The sequence below is a fragment of the Lissotriton vulgaris genome, unplaced genomic scaffold (genome assembly GCF_964263255.1).
Source record: "Lissotriton vulgaris unplaced genomic scaffold, aLisVul1.2 SCAFFOLD_680, whole genome shotgun sequence".
In the NCBI taxonomy this organism is placed as follows: domain Eukaryota; kingdom Metazoa; phylum Chordata; class Amphibia; order Caudata; family Salamandridae; genus Lissotriton; species Lissotriton vulgaris.
Window position 1 is genome coordinate 739,889 of NW_028248178.1, and position 18,201 is coordinate 758,089.

Consider the following 18,201-nt stretch of genomic DNA (forward strand, 5'->3'; position numbering starts at 1 on the left):
GAGGGAGAGGGAGACAGAGGGAGAGGGAGAGTGAGACAGAGGGAGAGTGAGACAGAGGGAGAGTGAGACAGAGGGAGAGTGAGACAGAGGGAGAGTGAGAGGGAGACATAGGGAGAGTGAGACAGAGGGAGAGTGAGACAGAGGGAGAGGGAGACAGAAGAAGAGGGAGACAGAGGAAGAGGGAGAGTGAGACAGAGGGAGAGTGAGACAGAGGAAGAGGGAGAGTGAGACAGAGGGAGAGGGAGAGTGAGACAGAGGGAGAGTGAGACAGAGGGAGAGTGAGACAGAGGGAGAGTGAGACAGAGGGAGAGTGAGACAGAGGGAGAGGGAGACAGAGGGAGAGTGAGACAGAGGGAGAGTGAGACAGAGGGAGAGGGAGACAGAGGGAGAGGGAGACAGAGGGAGAGGGAGACAGAGGGAGAGGGAGACAGAGGGAGAGGGAGACAGATGAAGAGGGAGACTGAGTGAGACAGAGGGTGACAGACAGAGGGAGGTTGAAAAAGGGTGACAGGCAGAGGGAGAAAGAGAGAGGGAGGGAGGCAGAGACAGAGGGAGGGAGACAGACGAAGACAGAGACAGAGGGAGGGTGGGAGGCAGAGGGAGAGAGAGAGAGGGAGACAGTCAGAGTGAGGGTGAGAGAGCGAGCGAGAGAGAGAGAGGTGTGTGTGTGTGCTGGGTCTGGTGGTTCAGTGGACGAAAGCGTCCGCTGCAGGGACCTGTGTTTAACCTCATGGTCTCCGTTTTTTTTTGCTTTAGACACGCCCCCCACCCCCAGTGCCCCCGCCCCCACAGGTGCGGCCCACGGCCACAAACCACACTATAAATTTGGCCCCCAAGAGAAAGTTTGTGAGTATCCATGATCTAGAAGAACTGAAATCAGGGGAAGAGGATAACAATTCTTTATTGTAATCTTGTTCAGTGTACGAAAATCTATACACATTCTCAGATCTCTGTCACGTTTCGGAATGAAAAATAATGGTGAAGAAACGGGGGGACTATGATGGTCGTATGAACCTGTTTTCTCTGTATTTCTGAATGTAATCTTTAAGATGACGGTTTTCAGCTTCAGTAAGCGCATACATTCGGCTATAAGGAAGATTAGATCCAGGTTCCAAATCAATTTTGCAGCCATACGACTGATGTGGGGGCAACTTCTTTGCTTCCGATTCACTGAAAACTTCAGCAAACGCTTGATGTTCTACCATAAGACTCACAGTTTGAACCGCACACACCATCATCTTTTGCTCACATAATAAAGCTGCTGGATTTCCATCTTGCTCTTTCCGCTTTTCTCCGAAGCAATTCTCCAATCAATAACTTGAGTTAAACTTTACGGTCGATCACTCCATTTAATTGTTGGGTTGTGTTCAGTTAACCAAGGCAAACCCAGGATGATTCCAAACTGTGGAGCATCAATCAAGTTAAATTGAATCTCTTCCTTTTGAACTTTGACAGAAACAAGTTCCACAACTTCCGTGTGACTGGTTATTGGGTTAGAAGATGAATTTGTACTGTCAACAGCCCTAACTGCCTCACTTCTTTTTTTAGGTAATGCCTTCAAACCTATTTTCGAGGCATATTTGAGGTCACAAAAGTTCCCCGTAGCACCGGAGTCCAGCATCATGGCCACTCCTGAAAGAACTCTGTCTCGAAATCTTAGGGTCATCATCAGAATGAGGTGTGGAGTGGAAGATTGTAGAGTATTGGCCACTTGGTGAGAAATTGGAGTTATATCCTTGTTAGCAACCACCAGCCCAACTCCTTCTACTGGTGGTGCAGAGAGTTTTCCTTCTTGAAGGTTTTTGGCTTCTTGGGACATTCCTTTACAAAATGTCCACTAATACCACAATAAAGCCATAGATTATTCTGTTGACGCTTTTCTTTCTCTTCTTTAGAAAGGGGGCCTCTAATAGTTCCAATTTGCATAGGTTCGACTCCATGTTCTCTATCACAAGATTTAACAACCTCTGCTCTGACCTGGTCAAAGCGTGGTACACTGGGCCGAAATTCACGTAATCTTTCACCCCTTCTTTCCGTTTGTCGATAGTCTATCTCTAAAACGAGATCAATCAAAGCTGAAACTTCTGTAGGGCGATTTGGGATCAGTGACAAAGTATCCTTTAAGTCATCTTTCAAACCCCGATAGAACAAAGCTGCCCTTTTGGCCTCCGCCCATTCAATTTCTACAACAAGTTTGTTAAATTGGGCCAGGTGAGTGACAAGCTTTCGAATCCCTTGCCTCAACTCCAGTAATTAATTATCCGTAGCCTGTGCCAACTTCCGACGATCAAAAAGTCACAAAAACTATTTCTTGAATTCCTCGAAGTTATATAAAATTGGTGTGTCTTGGGTGACCAGGGGCATTGACCACAGGCTGCGTCCCCATTGAGATACGACAAGATGAATGCTGTACGAGATTGTGTACTACTTTTACTACACTATGAGGACTATGTTCACAATGGACTGCTTTGTACTGCACTACAGGGGGGCATGCACAGTGAAAATGTGTACACTGCACTGATGTTTACTACACTATGAGAGATGCATTATCACTGCACTGCTTTATACTGCACTGTGAGAAATCATTGCCAGCACACTTCTTTACCTGCACATTTGAGGGAAATTTACATTCTCATTGTTGCTGATTTTTTTTTTATACCATGGGAGGTTAGACTCACACACCCATCGACGCGCAGGCCGCGCCTGGTTGTGTCTGGCCAGAAAGAGACACTTCCGCCTTCTACTCTGACCAGGAGAGTGTCCACTTCTCCTGCTTTGCCATGGTCAGCAGCCCCCTCCTTTCTTCCTCTTCTTCCCTCTCTCTGTCTCGCTCTTCCTCACTTGCTGAATGAAAGCGTGACTTCATGACATGGCTCCGACCCTCTCTTTTCCTTCATTTGTTCCCCTGTGAAAGGGATCCAAAAGAGAAAGAAACACTTTTTCTGGAATTGTAGTCTAGTTCTCAAATGTTTGTATTCCAAAGTGCAGCCTTGGGATGAAGAGAAAACAAGCATTTACAATGCAATGGTCTCTGCATTATTAAAGGTAGAGCTATTGGCATTGCTCATGACATTTTTTTTTCATTGTTTTTTAAAAAACATAAATGGTATTGTCATGTACAATGGCAATAGGTGAGCATTAGAGAGTAGTAGAGAGTATTTGCGGACATAGAGCCACACACACAAAAAGCCACACACACACAGAGCCCCCCCCACACACACACAGAGCCCCCCACACACACACACAGCCCCCCCACACACACACACCGAAACCCCCTCCCACACACACACACCGAAACCCCCTCCCACACACACACGCAGAGCCAGACACACACACACGCAGAGCCCCCCTCACACACACAGAGCCCCCACACACACACAGAGCCCCCCAACCACACACACACAGAAACCCCCTCCCACACACACACGCAGAGCCAGACACACACACACGCAGAGCCCCCCTCACACACACAGAGCCCCCAACACACACACAGAGCCCCCCACACACACAGAGAGCCCCACACAGACAAACACACACACACAGAGCGACACACACAGAGAGCCCCCACACACACACACAGAGCCCCCCCACACACACACACACACACACAGAGTCCCCCACACAGCGTCCCACACACACAAATGAAGGATTAGAAGTAAAAAAATATTTAAAAAACAGTGCAGTGGCACACATGGAGGGTGAGTTTAAAAAAACCAAAATCATGAAGCACACATTAACGGGTCGCATGCAAGACTGTTTCTATGAGGTACAAATAGAGCACTGTGTCAGAAGTCAAGATGCTACTCTTCTGAGCTGGAAGGTGTCTCTAACTACAGCATGTGCTCAGACAGACTGAGCCAAAAAGACATCTCTATATGGGTGGTCTACAAGTTTTTTTTTATGCTTTGTCAATAGAGGGCAGGACCGGATTAGCATATTGTGCATTTGTTATCCCATATCAAAGGCAGCTGCTCAACAGTGTGACTGTGTAAAGCCAATGGCATGTTTTATCTGGGCTACGAATACAAACCAACCAAAGGTGTCAGGTTAGAAGAAAAAATATTTGTTTAAATTAAATATGCTTGTGTTTAGCTTTTCCACTTCTCTCTTAATAAAATAAATGACCCCTGCTCAACTGGAAGTTAATTTGTGTTTAAGGCATCTGACTCTGGCTTCAAAATCTGCCATTACTTTGATTTTAAATAATGGATGCCTATTATCAAAGCAGGCTTGCGAGTCTTTGAAAAATGAGAACTCTTTAATATATGGAAGTATATAAACTAAACACAGACCTCAGCACATTCACAAAACTGATAAGTGGCATGTAAGGGGGCTACAAACAACAGCTCAGTCACTTTAAAGTTTGCTAGTTTTTTGTTTTTTTTTATAAATAGGGAGCTGATTCTTTTTTATTATGAGACGATGGTGAGCTTTACGTTTTTGCCTTGTGGGGTGAAGATATCGACAACGAAAGTACAGTTAGATAATTTGAATACCCCAGTATACAAATAAGCAGAACTGAGTGGGGGTGTTGTAACGTAAGGTCTAAATAATATCCCTACAGGCATATATGCCCAGTGAAATATTATCTCACTAGATCGAATTAACTTTATTTGCTAAAGTTTTCCTATTCGGTGCTCATTTAGCAGCACTGTCAACGTACAGCGAGATCTTTCTTAAGTAGGCCAGGGGAAAGGGATGATGGATTAATGAACGGTCCAGCCCTGCTAGAACATCATAGACACCATGTTACCAAAATCGCAACATTTCCTTACAGAAACACCAGCCTCTGCTCCCCAGGCCGTGTGTTCCGCATTAAGATACTATCAGCGGTTATAAACTGCTTCAGTCAGCAAGCCAGACTACAGTCACCATTTCTGCTGAAAAGGGGGGGGGAAGTCACCTTTGCCCTGGGTCGCCGGCTCCTACTCTGCGGCAGACGCCTATCTCCGAAGCAGTTACACATTAAGCCGAGCGGCGGTGCCACAGCCAGGCCTCGCTCCCCCGCCTGGTCACCCTGCCCGGGCCGGCCCATAATGGCCGCCCTGGGCCTAGAGGCTGCGTGGCTGGCGCAGCGTTTCCATGGCAACCGGGCCCTAATTCAAAAAATGTGTGTTGCTCAGTCTGTATTCGATCCATCAATCTCGGCGTCACTGGAGAGCGCGAGATATCCAGGAAATAAACTGCGCGCGCATGACACAGCCCCCTCTCATCCTGACAGGAGGAGCGGTTCAACACCCCCTCAGTGCGCTGCGCGAGCCTCTGCAGGAGGCTGATGTGGCGTAAAACAATGCATCATTGCAGCTCTAATGACCCATAATAACCTCCTGGCCTGCAGGCTGGCAAGGCAGCTCAGCCGGTCAATGCACCCACTTAAAAGAGGTCTGCGCAACCGGCATTTGAAAAATTAGAGGCCCAAGGGCCGACTCGCTCTTTCATTATTTTTAATGTAGATAAAACATGTTAACTGTAAACTGGCCAAGGCCACTTGTACAGCATCTACGATCACTCGAGCCCAGAATTGTCCGCGGACTCTTTTTACAATGATAAAGAAGCTAACAGGAGCAGACACTGTACCTTCTCCTCCGGCTTTGGACAAACCACAGTGTGATGCCATTGCTGATTTCTTTATTTCTAAGGTGGAGCGTATTCATGAATTTTTGTCTACCTCCCCCCATCTGCTGAGTCCTCACTGGTGGTTACTTCTGGGAGTCCTCCCCTCCCTCCAACGATCATCAACAACTGGTCTTTGTTTGATGACACTACCTTATCAGGTCAGGCTCCCCTCGGGACCCTGTCCCTATGAAAATTTTAAAACTGTTGGACCTCGAGCCACGGAGAGTCCTGATGAGACTTTTGAATACCTCTCTTATAAAGTCTACAATGGCACAGGAGTAGAAACATGCCATGGTCGTTCCCTTGTTGAAGAAGACCGGCGCTGACATCACGAACCTAGCAAATTTTAGGCCCATATCCCTGCTGCCTGCATGTTCTAAAATTTTAGAACGACATGTGAACACCCAGCTTAATTTGTTTGTCGAAAATGTGGGATATCTCCATCCGTCCCAATCCGGGTTTCGCGCACATTATTCCACTGAATCTGCACTCCTTGGGGTGACGGAGAGTCTTCGGCACGGTATCGATCGCGGGGAAACCTTTGCACTCATCCTTTTGGATTTGAGTGCAGCGTTCGATACTGTGTCTCATTCCATCCTTCTTGACTCTCTCCGCTCCCTTGGTGTTGCTGGATCTGCGCTTGCCTGGATTGCCTCCTTTTTAAGCGGACGCACCTTTCAGGTATTTTCGACAGAAGTTGAATCTGCTGTCTACTCATCAGCATACGGCGTCCCCCAGGGGTCGATTCTCAGCCCTTTGCTGTTTAATATCTATATCAGACCCCTTGCCACCATCGTGGAGGACGCCGGCCTAACAATCTATTCGTATGCTGACGACACGCAGATAGTGTTCTCTCTCTCTAGCAGTGAGGGCCACGAGGTCTCTGCTTTGAAGTCTGGCCTATCACGCGTTGCTGCCTGGATGCACGACCATCTCCTCAAGCTCAACGGTGATAAGACCGAGGTTGTTATTTTGGGCAAGAATAAAGATCTGTGGGGCCTTCGACATTGGCCCTGCGACATGGGTCCTCTGCCGATCCCAACCCCCGTAGCCCGCAACCTCGGCTTTCTTATTGACGATAAGCTCTCAATGAGACAGTAGGTAACAAAGGTCGCTGCAATCTGTTTCTCCATCTTAAGATGGTTGCAGAAGATCTTATGGATGTTACCTTGCTCTACTCGGAGAACTGTCGTCCAGGCTCTTGTGATCTCCCGCATCGACTATGGGAATGTGCTTTATCTTAGGGCCGATAAGGCCACCACAAACAAACTCCAGGTGGTGCAAAACTCATCAGCTCGTTTATTGTGTAATATACCCCGGAGATCTTCTGCAGCCAAGGCTCTGTGTGACCTTCATTGGCTTAAGGTCCCAAACCGCGTACAATTTAAAACCTTATGTCTTCTTTTCAAAATTCGGCAGGGCTCTGCTCCTAAATACCTGCAGAACCTGGTTCAAGTCTATGAGCCTGGTCGTACTTTAAGATCCTCCACCAGTGGCAATCTCTTGGTCCCTAGAATTAAATTGGCCAAAATGGGCGGCCGCTCGTTTTCCTATCTTGGTCCAAGGATGTGGAATGCTCTTCCGCCAGCTCTGAAAGCAGAGACTGATCTCCTCTCATTTCGGAAAAAATTAAAGACTCTTTTGTTTAATTGATCCTTCTGCACTGTCTGTTCTGTTTGGGCTTTTTGCTTGCTTTCTTCTCTTGTCTGTCCCTGGCGCCGGGAAACCCATTGAGGGTAGGTGTGCGCAATACAAGTTTAGATAAATAAAAAATAAATAAACGTCCGATCAATTTTACTGCTCGAGTGTTTGATTTTGGACTTGCCTTACAAAACTGGGGAAAGTGCGTCTATATTTATGATCGCTATTTATTGGGCAAACATTTTTGTTTTGCTATCTGAAGCCGTTTGACAACCAAACCGAGCAAGGCTACTGCGCTGCAGAGCGCTGTGGAGGCAGGGTCAGAGACGAGGACCAAAAAAACAAACAAATGAGTTAAATAACACCAAACTCTCCGAGGCGAGAAAAAAATGCCTCGGAGAAAGCACGGTCATTTTCCAATTTGGGGGCGTGGTTTTCTTTCTCTAACCTATCCGTTGGCTGGAAGGTAAAATTCCAGCCAATTGGAAGAGGGGAGAAAGAAAACAAGAAAGAAGCTTAAACGCCCCCAAATCCGTAGAAGACGGGGCTTGAACCGAGTGACACCCCTCTCCTCCAATGGCTGGCCTCCGTTTAGGAAGCCAGCCAATGGAAAAGAGGGGCGGGTTCAAGCCCCCTAACTAAGAAACATTAAATCTCAGAGCTCTGCCCACACTGCTACGCAGTGCTACGCAGTGCGACACAGTCCTCGACCTAAAAAGGTTCAAAATAAGAAAAATAACAAAGTAAAGCAAAAAAGAGGGGTCGCAAAGTGACCAGATTGGTTTTATTCACACCTAAACACATTAGCGCCACTTCACGGAGTTTGCCAGTGAAACAGTACTTTCTTTTTCTCGGCTTTCTGTTGGTGCGTGGAGTGGACAACGTTCAATGCAATCCCTATCGACTGTTTTCCTTATTTTTGTGTATAAAATGTGTACCGCAGCTCTGTTCAGGGATGTGGTCTTTTTAAATCATACTGCTTAGGTTTTATAAGGATATAAGCAATGGACATTGAACGGGTCTCTTCCAGGCCCTGTAGTCATGTCCTTTGCTTTTCAGGCAAAACACTCTTTGATTTCTAAATAGTGAGTCTAAAAGTGTTGAGGTAACCATGTTGTTCCTGTTTATATTTCACATGCGTTACTTAATCTTGCATTCCCTATAAGTGCTTGCTTTTCTAGGATGTTATTACTTGTTTTTCTTTCAGGCAGCATATTACTCTTGTCTGTTGCTTAATTTGAAATGTGTCGCATCCAGGTGTTTATAGCGGGGCACAATTGGGTTGTAGCTGAAGGCACTGCAAGTTTTTCTCAGTGGGCAGTGTGGTGTTCAGTGGGGGTGAGAGTTTGGCTCTATGGCCAGAGATGCCGAATTTGGAACTGGGGAACCAGGTTCAGCTTTCTTACCAGACCACCAGACCATTCTCCTGAGGGAGCATATTCCCATGCTAGACCTTAGGAGGCCCAGCTGTACCTTCAAAGCCCTGGTGTCTTGGCACCAGCAGGTGGACCCTATCAGTGGCAGGTGTGGGTTAACCATAAAGGTTACCACAATCCATACTGAAGTTCACCTCCAGTCTTGCAGGCAGGCCTACGAAGTAGCACACCCTATAGCGACTGTAACTTTGGCACTGAGGTCAAAGGACCCTTGACGTCAGTACACCTCACCCATTGGTGCCTCCATGGGCCTTGTTTCAGCAGTAGTAGTGCAACACGTCAAAATGGACATTGCAGGATTTGCTCCAACACCAAACTAAGTTCGCAAACTTCACGGTCCATCTGCTGGGTACATCAAACGCTCTCTTTTCTACTTAGGAATATCTGTCTACTTGGGTAACATAGCTTAAAAACATTGCCAAAGTCAATAGCTCTGGCTAATCACTTCTAAGGTCCCAAAGGTTTATTTTCAAGGTTTTATATAGCGCTAGCTCCACCCGAGGGTATCAGAGCGCTTTACATTTGCAAGATTACAAACAAGAAAGCAACAATTGTTATGAGTGAAACAAATTATACAAGGTGGTCTGACAGAGCAAAAAGAAAAATCTAGAGATGAGTGAGTAGAAGGTAAACAAAAACGAATTAAAAGAACAAGAATGTCCTTATTGATAACAATTTTACTGTATACCAAGGAGGGCTCGGCAGACTTGGTAGGGTGTGAGGGAATATAGGAAAGCGAAGAGTGGAGAGCTTGAGAAAAAAATGGGTTGGTAAGGGAGGAGAGAGGGCTGTGGAGGGTGTCAGGAGGGGGGTGTGTGAGTGCGAGAGGTAGGCGGAGTTGCCTCAGGAAGGAGGAGGGAAAGTAGTCAGAAAGGAGAGCAGGGAATTAAATTCCCCAATATTTAGTGAGAAAGTGTATTTTAAGGTCTCTTTTGAAGCTGGTGAGACCCATTGGCTATGCCAGTACTTGTTAATACATGTAAGTTACCCCTAAGGTAGGCCCTGGATAGCCCCAAGAGCAGGGTGCAGTATTAAAAAAGTTGGGCATGTACTTTTATGTTTTACGTGTCCTGGTGGTGAAAAGCTCTTACATTTGTTTTTTACTACAGCACAGCCTGTCATCCTATAGGATAACATTGGAGTTGCCGTGTTACATTTTAGAAGTGTAATTTCCTAATGGTAAGAGATGTTTGGTTTAAGTTTGGTGTCTCTGGAATCCTGAATTAAAATCCAAACTGATGTTGATGTCGAATTTTAAATTACAATTCTGAAAATGCCACTTATAGAAAGTTACCTTACAACATAATGGGGTTGCCCCATGTCCATCAGAACATGGTTATTTAATTATATTGGCTGCAATGTGTTCAGTCGGGTGTTGCAATTGCTTTGCGTGAAAAGTTAGTTCTAGAATATGTCATCAATGTATGCAGATCAATATGTGGCCTGGAAAATTAAGGAAACAAAATCCCCATAGCGCTGCGGCGGAATAGCCCCGCAGCGAAGGGGCTAATATAAGTACTTCATTCCTTGGTAACCTGCATTATAAACAACATTTTAGCACCCTTTAACTCTGTGAGTTAATTTATTCTTTTTCACTCATTCGTTCATTCACTCTCTGCCTTACTTTCTTATCTTCTGAATTCTTCTTACTTCTCCCTTAGGAACCTTCTGGAGCCTCCGCTGTCAACCAAGCAACGAAGAAATCAGGAACTGAAGTATTGAATGGGTAAGTATTAATTCTTCTCTTTATATTTCTTTTTTCCTATTTACTTTAAATTGGTATTTCTCTCTAGTTCTAAATTACCGAACTAACTAACCGACGCACTCGAATCTGCGCCTAAGCCCGGCACAAAACTGCACTATTTCTTCAAACTAGACTACAGAAAGAACATGACTAATCTCTGAAAATCCGTTGGTGAGGGGCCTCGGTTCTAAAATTAACCGGCGCACTTCACAGATAGTCTAGACCTCGCGCCTGTGTCCAGGAGCGCAGGACTAGGCCGGCAACTTGCACCGCTGTCCTCCCTGTTGGTAGTAAAGGGGAGAATGCCTAGTTCCGCGCTATAATCACCCGCGACCTTTTGCGAGCAGGTGATCCTTGCAATGCCGGTTCAATGGCAGATACTGCGAGACAAAGAAGAGCTTTGATTCCTTTTTCCTGCACCCTGCCACCTGTCCAGGGGGTGCAGAAGAGGTGAGGCCTGTACTGTGCTGAGGAGGTGAGACCGGTTCAGGGGGGGCAGAGGAGTTGAGGCCTGTCCTGGGCTGGGGGTGCAGTGGCGGTGCAGCCTATCCAGGAGGGGTGCAGACAAGGTGAGGCCTGTCAAGGGGGTGCAGCGGCGGTGCAGCCTATCCAGGAGGGGTGCAGAGGAGGTGAGTCCTGTCCAAGGGGGTACAGAGGAGGTGAGGCCTGTCCAGGGGAGTACAAAGGAGTTGAGGACTGTCCTGGGTTGGTGTACAGTGGAGGTGAGGCCTCTCCAGGGGTGCGGAGGTGTGATGCATGTCCAAGCGGGTGCAGAGGAGGTGAGGCCTGTCCAAGGGGTGCAGAGGAGTTGAGGCCTGTCCAAGGGATGCAGAGGAAGTGAGGCCTGTCCATAGGGGTGCAGAGGAGATGAAGTGTGGGAAGGGGGCGCAGAGGAGGGGAGGCCTGTACAAGGGATGCAGAGGGGGTGAGGCCTGTCCAGGGTGTGCAGAGGAGTTGAGGCCTGTCCATGGGGGTGCAGAGGAGATGATGTGTGTGAAGGGGGCACACAGGAGGGGAGGCCTGTCGAAGGGATGCAGAGCAGGTGAGGCCTGTCCAGGGGAGTGCAGAGGAGGTGATGCCTGTCCAGGGGTGAAGATGAAGTGATGCCTGTCCTGGGGGTGCAGAGGTAGCGATGCCTGTCCAGGGGGTGCAGATGATGTGACGCCTGTCCAGAGGGTGTGCAGAGGAAGTGGGGCTTGTCCTGAGAGGTGCAGAGGAAGTGAGGCCTTCCAGTGGGTGCAGAGGAAATGAGGCCTTCTAGTGGGTGCAGAGGAGGTGAGACATGTCCAAGGGGTACAGAGTAGGTAAAGCCTGTCTGGGGGGGTGCAGAAGAGGCGAGGTCTATCCAGGGGTTATATTGGAGGTGAGGCCTGTCCAGGGGTTACAGTGGAGGTGAATCCTGTCCAAGGGATTCAGAGGAGGTGTGGCCTGTCCAGGGGTGCAGAGGAGGTGAGGCCTGTCCAGAGGTGCAGAGGAGGTGAGACCTGTCCAGGGGTGCAAATGAGGTGAGGCCTGTCCATGGGTTACAGTGGAGGTGAGGCCTGTCCAGGGTGTGCAGAGGAGGTGAGGCCTGTCCAGGGGGTGCAGAGGAGGCGAATCCTATCCAGGGGTGCAGAGGAGCTGAGGTCTGTCCAGGGGAATGCGGAGGAGGTGACGCCTGTCCTGCACGGGTAGGAGGAGAGACCTGTCTTGTCCTAGTGGGGTGATTCAAAGGAGGTGAGTCCTGTACTGTGCTGTTATGAAACCTGCCATGTTGGGGTAGGAGGAGAAGCCTGTCCTGGCTTGTCCTCTGGGTAGGAGGAGTGTGGAATGCCTCAGCCGCTGCTCTCACCCAGAGATACTCCTTCCCAGACATATAATTTTTATTAAGAGCTCATAATCCGAGTTTTTGAAAAGTACCCAGAGTTATTATTTAGCCCCAGATGGCTCATAACAAAGGCACACATCTCCATCAAGTATGGAGTTTATTTTTAAACCGCTTTCTTTAGTGAAGTAACGGATTCTACAACCCGCAGAATGCACTTATGTATTATATGAAAGTACAGGCATGAATATTCGGGGAATCACTCTACGGAAATATTTGGTACCTCCTGGGGGGCATTGTGACAGAGAAGAGTAGAACAATTAATGTGCAAGGACTTTAAGACAGAGGGAGGAGGGAGACAGAGGAAGGAGGGAGGGAGAGGGAGACAAAGAGAGGGAGACAGAGGAAGAGGGAGACAGAGGAAGAGGGAGAGTGAGACAGAGGGAGAGTGAGACAGAGGGAGAGTGAGACAGAGGGAGAGTGAGACAGAGGGAGAGTGAGACAGAGGAAGAGTGAGACAGAGGAAGAGGGAGACAGAGGAAGAGGGAGACAGAGGAAGAGGGAGACAGAGGAAGAGGGAGACAGAGGAAGAGGGAGACGGAGTGAGACAGAGGGTGACAGACAGAGGGAGATTGAAAGAGGGTGACAGGCAGAGGGAGAAAGTGTGAGGGAGGGAGACAGACAGAGACAGATGGAGGGAGACAGAGGGAGGGAGGCAGAGACAGAGGGAGGGAGACAGACGAAGACAGAGACAGAGGGAGGGTGGGAGGCAGAGAGAGAGAGAGGGAGACAGTCAGAGTGAGGGTTAGAGAGAGAGAGAGGTGTGTGTATGTGTGCTGGGTCTGGTGGTTCAGTGGACGAAAGCGTCCGCTGCAGGGACCTGTGTTTAACCTCATAGTCTCCGTTTTTTTTTGCTTTAGACACGCCCCCCACCCCCAGTGTCCCCGCCCGCACAGGTGCGGCCCACGGCCACAAACCACACTATAAATTTGGCCCCCGAGAAAAAGTTTGTGAGTACCCATGATCTAGAAGAACTGAAATCAGGGGAAGAGTTTAACAATTCTTTATTGTAATCTTGTTCAGTGTACGAAAATCTATACACATTCTCAGATCTCTGTCACGTTTTGGAATGAAAAATAATGGTGAAGAAACGGGGGACTATGATGGTCGTATGAACCTGTTTTCTCTGTGTTTCTGAATGTAATCTTTAAGATGACGGTTTTCAGCTTCAGTAAGCGCATACATTCGGCTATAAGGAAGATTAGATCCAGGTTCCAAATCAATTTTGTAGCCATACGACTGATGTGGGGGCAACTTCTTTGCTTCCGATTCACTGAAAACTTCAGCAAACGCTTGATGTTCTACCATAAGACTCACAGTTTGAACCGCACACACCATCATCTTTTGCTCACATAATAAAGCTGCTGGATTTCCATCTTGCTCTTTCCGCTTTGCTCCGAAGCAATTCTCCAATCAATAACTTGAGTTAAACTTCACGGTCGATCACTCCATTTAATTGTTGGGCTGTGTTCAGTTAACCAAGGCAAACCCCGGATGATTCCAAACTGTGGAGCATCAATCAAGTTAAATTGAATCTCTTCCTTTTGAACTTTGACAGAAACAAGTTCCACATCTTCCGTGTGACTGGTTATTGGGTTAGAAGATGAATTTGTACTGTCAACAGCCCTAACTGCCTCACTTCTTTTTTTAGGTAATGCCTTCAAACCTATTTTCGAGGCATATTTGAGGTCACAAAAGTTCCCCGTAGCACCGGAGTCCAGCATCATGGCCACTCCTGAAAGAACTCTGTCTCGAAATCTTAGGGTCATCATCAGAATGAGGTGTGGAGTGGAAGATTGTAGTGTATTGGCCACTTAGTGAGAAATTGGAGTTATATCCTTGTTAGCAACCACCAGCCCAACTCCTTCTACTGGTGGTGCAGAGAGTTTTCCTTCTTGAAGGTTTTTGGCTTCTTGGGACATTCCTTTACAAAATGTCCACTAATACCACAATAAAGCCATAGATTATTCTGTTGACGCTTTTCTTTCTCTTCTTTGGAAAGAGGGCCTCTAATAGTTCCAATTTGCATAGGTTCGACTCCATGTTCTCTATCACAAGATTTAACAACCTCTGCTCTGACCTGGTCAAAGCGTGGTACACTGGGCCAAAATTCACGTAATCTGGCACCCCTTCTTTCCGTTTGTCGATAGTCTATCTCTAAAACGAGATCAATCAAAGCTGAAACTTCTGTAGGGCGATTTGGGATCAGTGACAAAGCATCCTTTAAGTCATCTTTCAAACCCCGATAGAACAAAGCTGCCCTTTTGGCCTCCGGCCATTCAATTTCTACAACAAGTTTGTTAAATTGGGCCAGGTGAGTGACAAGCTTTCGATTCCCTTGCCTCAACTCCAGTAATTAATTATCCGTAGCCTGTGCCAACTTCCGACGATCAAAAAGTCGCAAAAACTCTTTCTTGAATTCCTCGAAGTTATATAAAATTGGTGTGTCTTGGGTGACCAGGGGCATTGACCACAGGCTGCGTCCCCATTGAGATACGACAAGATGAATGCTGTACGAGATTGTGTACCGGGAAGACAGTGGGCCGACACATTAAGTACAACGAGCACTGACTTAAGAAAATGTGGGCCTTCGTTTCAAATTTGATTACCTTATTTTTCTCTCTGACTGCTATTAACTCTTGTTGAATCTCCTTAAGAATATTTCCTACATTTTTTAAATCTAACTTTTCAGCCATTCTGCTCGGGCGAGTATTGACGAGGGCACTTCACTCTGTCAAGGGTCGTGGTTACTCACAGTGCCGACACTCCCAGGAGCAGAATGATGAGATTTTCCAAATTCCACCACTGGTTTTCCCACAGCCACCAACTGAAGAGTTAACTAGTGGATGTGTGAACCCAGCCGGGGGAAAGGGGAATGGGACAGAGAAGAGGCTGCCTGACCTTCTGGCTCTTCCACTCTTCTTCCTTTCTGCCGTACTCCATTTTATGCCTTTCTTACTCCCTCTCTATCTTCAAGCAAGAGTGGAAATCGCTGTAACAGAAAAGCACACCATTACTTATTTCCTACAGTTCCTTCTCCACTTTCTTGCTCTCGCTCTCTCTATAATATATATACACACATTTCCTTACCCATAGTGCCTATGGCATTTGCTCCTCTTCTATTCTTTAATATGAGTATTTTATTCTTTGGTAACCTGCATTATAAACAACATTTTAGCACCCTTTAACTCTGTGAGTTAATTTATTCTTTTTCACTCATTCAATCATTCACTCCCTGCCTTACTTTCTTATCTTCTGAATTCTTCTTACTTCTCCCTTAGGAACCTTCTGGAGCCTCCGCTGTCAACCAAGCGACGAAGAAATCAGGAACTGAAGTATTCAATAGGTAAGTATTAATTCTTCTCTTTATATTTCTTTTTTCTTATTTACTTTAAATTTGTATTCCTCGCTAGTTCTAAATTACCTAACTAACTAACCGACGCACTGATGCGCTCCAACCTGCGCCTAAGCCTGGCAGAAAACTGCACTATTTCTATCTAACCAGACTACAGAAAGAACATGACTAATCTCTGAAAATCAGTTGGTGAAGTGCCTCGGTTCTAACATCAACCGGCGCACTTCACAGCTAGTCTAGACCTCGCGTCTGTGTCCAGGAGCTCACGACTAGACTAGCAACTTGCATCACGGTCCTCCCTGTTGGTAGTACAGGGGAGAATGCCCGTTTCCACGCTATAATCACCTGCGACCTTTAGCGAGTGGGTTATCCTTGCAATGCTGGTTCAATGGCAGATACTGCGGAACAAAGAAGAGCTTTGATTCATTTTTCCTGCACTCTGACACCTGTCCAGGGGGTGCAGAAGAGGTGAGGCATGTACTGTGCTGAGGAGGTGAGACCTGTTCAGGGGGTGTAGAGGAGTGGAGGCCTGTCCTGGGCTGGGGGTGCAGTGGCTGTGCAGCCTTTCCAGGAGGGGTGCAGAGGAGGTGAGGCCTGTCAAGGGGGTGCAGAGGAGGTGAGTCCTGTCAAGGGGGTGCAGAGGAGGTGAGTCCTGTCAAGGGGGTGCAGAGGAGGTGAGGCCTGCCCAATGGGGTGCGGAGGAGGTGAGGCCTGCCCAAGGGGGTGCAGAGCAGGTGAGTCCTGTCCAAGGGGGTGCAGAGGAGGTGAGGCCTGTCCATGGGAGTACAAAGGAGTTGAGGCCTGTCCTGGGCTGGGGGTGCAGTGGAGGTGAGGCCTGTCCAAGCAGGTGCAGAGGAGGTGAGGCCTGTCCAGGGTGTGCAGAGGAGTTGAGGCCTGTCCAGGGTGTGCAGAGGAGTTGAGGCCTGTCCAAGGGGTGCAGAGGAAGTGAGGCCTGTCCATGGTGGAGCAGAGGAGGTGAGGTGTGTGCAGGAGGTGCAGAGGTGGTGAGGCCGGTACAAGGTGTGCAGAGGAGGTGAGGTCTGTCCAGGGTGTGCAGAGGAGTTGAGGCCTGTCCAGGGGGGTGCAGAGAAGGTGAAATGTGTACAGGGGGCGCAGTTGAAGGGATGCAGAGCAGGTGAGGCCTGTCCAGGGGAGTGCAGAGGAGGTGAGGCTTGTCCAGGGGGTGAAGAGGAAGTGATGCTTGTCAAGGGGGTGCAGAGGAGGTGAAGCCTGTCCAGGGGTGCAAATGAGGTGAGGCCTGTCCATGGGTTACAGTGGAGGTGAGGCCTGTCCAGGGTGTGCAGAGGAGGTGAGGCCTGTCCAGGGGGTGCAGAGGAGGGGAATCCTGTCCAGGGGTGCAGAGGAGCTGAGGTCTGTCCAGGGGAATGCGGAGGAGGTGAAGCCTGTCCTGCGCGGGTAGGAGGAGAGGCCTGTCTTGTCCTAGTGGGGTGATTCAAAGGAGGTGAGTCCTGTACTGTTATGAAACCTGCCATGTTGGGTCAGGGGGAGAGGCCTGTCCTGGCTTGTCCTCTGGGTAGGAGGAGTGTGGAATGCCTCAGCCGCTGCTCTCACCCAGAGATACTCCTTCCCTGACATATAATTTTTTTTAAGAGCTCATAATCCGAGTTTTTGAAAAGTACCCAGAGTTATTATTGAGCCCCAGATGGCTCATGACAGGCACACATCTCCTCCAAGCATGGAGTTTATTTTTTAAACCACTGTCTTTAGTGAAGTAACGGATACTACAACCCCCAGAATGCACTTATGTATTATATGAAAGTACAGGCATGAATATTCGGGGGATCACTCTACAGAAATATTTGGTACCTCTCTGGGCATCGTGGCAGAGAAGAATAGAACAGTTAATGTGCAAGGACTTTCATTCTCAACCTCTTTCTGCAGATTGTGAGTCCAGTGAGATCAGAGATAACATGGATCTCTCTCAAGGAGATTTCACACAGTTTTATCTGTTTCACGGAGAAATACAATGAAAAACTGGGGGTGCAAGTCCACCGCCCCAGGCTCTGGTGTCCTTGGATCACTGTGCTGGCCCGTGCCTGGTCCTGCAAGAGAGGAAGGACCGGGTGTTTAGTCTGACCTCACAAAGGGAGCGAGAGCTGGCTCAGTATCCTGGTCCACAGGCCCCCGCTTAGCATCCTGGTCCTCAACATACTTCGGCTCACGTCCTGGTCCTCACAAGGCCCTGGCTCACATCCTAGTCCCCAAGGTCCCAGCTCACGTCCTGATCCTCGCAAAACCCTGGCTCATGGCCTGGTCCCCACCAGGACCCAGCTCATGGCCTGGTCCCCACCAGGCCCCAGCTCACGTCCTGGTCCACCAGGCCCTGGCTCACGTCCTGGTCCCCACCAGGCCCCAGCTCACGTCCTGGTCCCAGCTCACGTCCTGGTACCCACCAGGCCCCAGCTCACGTCCTGGTCCCCACCAGGCCCCAGCTCACGTCCTGGCCCTCACTAGACTCCGGCTCACATCCTGGTCCACCAGGTCCCAGCTCACGTCCTGGTCCTCAAAAGACCCTGGCTCATGG

The 18,201-nt window shown here is 48.3% G+C and overlaps 1 protein-coding gene across 1 annotated transcript in view; it reads left to right on the top strand.

The window, feature by feature from the left end:
• LOC147664899 (uncharacterized) overlaps positions 1–18,201 on the top strand; it is a 98,171-nt gene that overhangs the window by 59,189 nt on the left and 20,781 nt on the right. The window contains exons 2-3 of the mRNA XM_086949916.1: positions 10,355–10,419; positions 15,583–15,647. Coding sequence (XP_086806042.1) covers positions 10,355–10,419; positions 15,583–15,647 — 130 coding nt within the window. The remainder of the gene's footprint in view (positions 1–10,354; positions 10,420–15,582; positions 15,648–18,201) is intronic.